The sequence below is a fragment of the Pyxicephalus adspersus genome, chromosome 2, assembly GCF_032062135.1.
Source record: "Pyxicephalus adspersus chromosome 2, UCB_Pads_2.0, whole genome shotgun sequence".
NCBI lineage: Eukaryota > Metazoa > Chordata > Amphibia > Anura > Pyxicephalidae > Pyxicephalus > Pyxicephalus adspersus.
The window spans coordinates 114,644,985-114,649,852 of NC_092859.1; the positions used below are offsets into that span (position 1 = coordinate 114,644,985).

The 4,868-nt window shown below is 39.0% G+C and overlaps 1 protein-coding gene across 1 annotated transcript in view; it reads right to left on the reverse strand.

Annotated features, from left to right (window-relative positions):
- The window catches only part of SND1 (staphylococcal nuclease and tudor domain containing 1), a 265,369-nt gene that overhangs the window by 8,703 nt on the left and 251,798 nt on the right, over nucleotides 1-4,868 (reverse strand). The window contains 1 exon segment of the mRNA XM_072401947.1: nucleotides 3,130-3,253. Coding sequence (XP_072258048.1) covers nucleotides 3,130-3,253 — 124 coding nt within the window.

Genomic DNA, 4,868 nt, shown 5'->3' on the forward strand with positions numbered 1-4,868 from the left:
GTGGGGTTGAGTGCCCTTTTAAATGGGCAGAAAGTGGGAGCAAGCTGATTAGGACAAGGAAGACCATTCTGGAATGTCAGGGCAGCTCTAGAAAAGTCGTGGAGATGTGTGTGAGGAGGTTATGAGTGAGGAATCAGTAATCTATTATTAGAAAAGCGTAGAGAGCGGCTAGGAAAGTATTTTTTTTTACCAGGTCAGTAATGTAGGTGGGACAAGAACTGTGGAGGGAAGGCAAAGCACAGGAGCTTGAAACTGATTCTAAGGTGAAATGGAAGCCAATGAAGGGAACTACAAAGAAAGGCAGCAGAACAGGAGTAGTGGGAAAGATGGATGAATCTGGCTGCAGCATTCATAATAAATTGCAGGAGAGAGTCGGGTTAGTGGAATACCAGGGAGGGGGAGGTTACAGTAGTCCAGACGAAAGATAAGAGCTTGTACAAGGAGTTTGGTGGTCTCTTGGGACAGGTAGGGGCTAAATTTGGAGATGTTGCGTAGGTGAAAATGACAGGACCCGGAAATGTTCTAAATATGAGGGGTATGAGCATAGCATCCATTTGCTATTTATTTGTTGCACCAAAATCTTTTTTCTTCCTTTGTAAGTAAAGTATCCACAATGAGCAAAAAGGACTGCTACTGGGTGCAAAAACGAAAGACAGTTGCGGTGGCAGGTTGCACCTGAATGTGGAAAATCATAGTAAATGATCAAAGTCTGTTTGTTTAAATTTTCCCCATAAAGCTTTAAACTGAAAAAAAGTAGAAGCTGTCTTGTATACATGCTGCGTAACATGTCCTAGGGGTATAATATTGCGCTGCTAATTAATAGATTGATGTATGCTGTTTAAAGCCAATATACTAAACAACAGCTATAATTAGAGAACAGATATGTCTGGGAATTTGATGTTCCCTTTTAAAAGACATTTTAAATCTGAGACATTTCACAGAGGGGAAAAAAAAAAATAAAAACACAAAACTCAGAAGCAACACGCGTGTCCTCGTTTATCAGGCTGTCTGCTGCTGCTTAATTAGAACAAGCAAATGCTTGGCAGGTGTGCTTACTCCATTCATTCTGCTCAACATGGTGGTGGTTCTCGCTTGCTCTTTATGTACTACCAGGTTATGTACTTTAAAAAAAAAAAATCCAGGCTATTCCTACTCAAATCCAGATAAGTGCAGATAAGTAATAGAGTCCGACATTCTGCTTCCTGCCTGCAGTGCAACGCTGCTAGTACCAGGTAGATGCTGGACCTGTCACATAGAACTCAAAGTTGGCTTGGGAGACTTAGCTGGGCACAGCCAATGGTGATTCAATAGCAGCCTGCAGCAGGTTTAATTACTGGTTCTGTAACACACACGGTATATATTGTGGTCATAGGAACATGACACTGCAACTAGTAACAGTCTGCAGCATTACTGAAGTGTGAGTCAAGGTCTGACTAAGGAAATGAGTCAGCCATTACTCAAGTCTGAGAGATTTACTACTGGAACTACTACCACTATTGGGAAAAGGACATTCAGGGCATGTGGTTGTAGGCAAGGGTATGTCTCAGCCAGTTCAAGTGCATCATTATCAGGCATATACCCATATGGACTCAAAAAAAAGAAATGGTAAGGAGAGATACAGTTACATTTATTTACCAGAATCTTGGATGTCTTTATTGTGCCAATCCACAAATATTCCTACTTTCTACCAGGTCTACTAGATGTACTAGATTGTACCCAACCAAGGCTGCCACTTTTAAACTGAATTCAGCAAAGTCTTTACCAGCTACATCCTGTGTCTATTCCCCCAAGTTAACTTACACAGTTTTTTGGTAGGCTTTTGGCCTAAGTATTTAAGAGGTATGTAAGCATTGCTTTTGCGGTCTGTTGCAATTCTTGTTTGTGGGTACAAGCACAGTTACAAATATGCACAATGAATGTTGTAGGGAGAAGGCTCTATGGCATCCATTTAAAAAAAAAACCTCAATATGTGGTATCCATGCACATTTTTTCTGTGGTGCCCACCTGTGTGCTCTATCATCCAACTCATGAGCCCACTTTGTGGCCCCCTTATTATTCCTAACCCACAGCCACCACTATTTGTAGGTCTGATCTGCTGTGTTCAGAATCAAAAAAGGCATATGAAGTGGCAGAATCCCCAAGGATTTAAATCAATATACACTTTAAAAACTACTAAAGTGAGGTGAAGTGCAGTTGTTTTAAACTCTTTTTGCCCATTTTGTCTATCACATATTAGGAGCCTATTCACAGCACATCATGCCCTGCTGAGCATTTACAGATTTATACATCCGTAAAGCTACCAAGGATGGATTGCTGACTGCCCTTTGATTCAGGCCTAATGGGTTTTATAGTGTTTAATAAAGGGACAGGATATACTAACAAACCAAACAGGCAGCATGTGTATGTCTTAGAGTAAGGATCTCAAACTCAAATACACAGTGGGCCAAAATTAAAAACTTAAACAAAGTCACGGATCAAACTTGAAACTGAAATAGCACCGCTACAACAATTCCCTGCGACAAAAACAGTCCAGTGCAGGGCTTAATGTTATAAGTGGCTGGAACTTCCTCTTCACTGAAATAGCACCGCTACTACAATTCTGTGTGTCTACAAAACAGTCCAATGCAGGGCCACGCAAAGGCAAAGAGGGCGCTGGTCTATAGACGCGAGTGATGCTGGGAATTGTAGTAGCGGCGCAATTTCAATGCAGCGGCGGGCCAGCTGCAATTCATATTTAGGATTCTTTTGGGGGCTAAAAAAAAGGACTTTGCGGGCCAGAGTTTGACACCCCTGTCTTAGAGGATCCGTGATAGTGTATCTCTCATCTATCTTGAACTGCAGCGTTAGAATGTGCAGGGCTAGTGAACTAACCATCATTATTAATGACTTGAATGGTTACACTGACTATCAAGAAACAAAGCATCAGTGCAGAAACAGAAGGGGGTAATCTCTACTCCAGTAACAAATATAATGTCTCTAAACTCTGATCTACTTTTCTTAAATATTTAGTGAACCACTTTGCTAAACAAGATGTATTCTATTATTAATGGTGTGACTAATGGAGCTTTACAGTACTGCTTTAATACAATGCCAGAAAAATAAATAAATGTGCAGTTTCAAAATACCTACCATTCTCCATCCACGTATTTGGCGATGCAGTAATCTCCGCGCCGTGGTGAGAATGACCCTTCCAATGGAGGATTGCTCGCTATTTCACTCCTCATACTTTCCATTAGTTTCTCAAGTTGTGTACCTAAAAAGAAAAAGGAAACATTAACTATATAATCTCAAACGACATACAACACTAATTGTATCTTTGAAATTGTGATAGTGATGCCTCAATGATTGCTGAAATAGCAAAGTGCAACATTTATGCCAGAGGGGTCATGCGATGTATTCAAAGATGTTTCTCAACACTACCAATAGTCTAAGCTGCAGTGCAGTATGATCCGCCAGCCTTCAATAAGGACATCAAGTCCAGAAGGCACTGCTAGGCTCAAAACAGATTAACAAAACATTAAGCCAAAGGCTTCATCATATCAAACATCTCCAGGGTAGAAAATTGTTACTTGAAGCTACTGCTATAGAAAAAAAGAAGCTCGTGCCACATCAGGAAAACAAATATTTATATATTGAAAGGTATATTTAAGAATATAGTGAGACATGATAAAATGCAGCAGTACAAAAAAACAACAAAAGTAAACACAAACAGCTAGTGTCCATTCAGTGACATCAAGTGGCTCAGATTTTAACAAGCATTGTACTTAATAATCCAATACTTTATTAAGAAATGGGTTTCAGATTTAATTAGACCAACATAAAATTATTTTTTCAATGTACTGTGATTATTATTCAAAGGCAGCACACAATTAGGGTATGCATTTTGGGCTTGATAATATATTGGTTAAAGGTTCATTATTGTTGGTTTAAAAAGCCAAGTTATTAGTAATGCTGCCAATTTCAACCACTTAGCCAGCTTTTAACTGCAAGAACAATTGAATGGATCAAAATGTCCAATCAGATTTAATAGTTTCAAAAGAAATGTGATAGCAGGTTGATTTGATCAATTATGTTTTTATCAAAAACAAAAATAATTGGCCAAGTGTAGAAGCTGTGTGAGAGATTTCAACCTACAATGCAAAAAAGAATGTTTTTAGAATACATTGGTCACTCCAAAAAATCAGCAAGGACTAATTTATTTACTTTTTCATTTATTTTTATTATTAGGACAAGTAGAAGCAGAAAGCTTAAAAGAACAAGAAACAATTAAAACCTTTGCTGGAAATCACTTAATACTAAAATGCATGGGGTACCAGTTCACAGCTGAAAAGAATTTCTGCTTTTATTTTTGTCAGTGCATCTTTTATGCCTTGCATCCAATAATAAAGCAGTAATTCAATGTGCTGTTTCACATCGTCGTGTTCAGTGTTAACTGTCCTTGCAATACCCTGAAAATAAGGCATTTTTCATTGCCTTCCACCTGTCTAGAATTTCTCCACCAGTGGCTAATTAAGGCTGGATATTGACTGCTCTCCATGACACAAGCTGCTGTGTTTATCATAGTCTGTGGGTGTGCGCCTTAATGTGAGCACTGTCAGCATCACAGAATGAGCTCAGGTTCTTCACACACAAAACAAATGTTTCTGTTAACTCCTTTGTAGGGATTACACCAGAATCTGTAAGGTTATGTGCACACTTGTGCGTCTTTACATAGATTCAAATGAATGTATATTGTAGTTGTTTTTATTCAATGCCAATAAAGCATCACGTAAAAATCACAAAACGAAGGCTGGCTGCTCTACCGTGTTTCCCCGATAAGGCATCCCCATCAAAAAAGCCACCCCCGACTTTTGCTCAAACAATTAAAA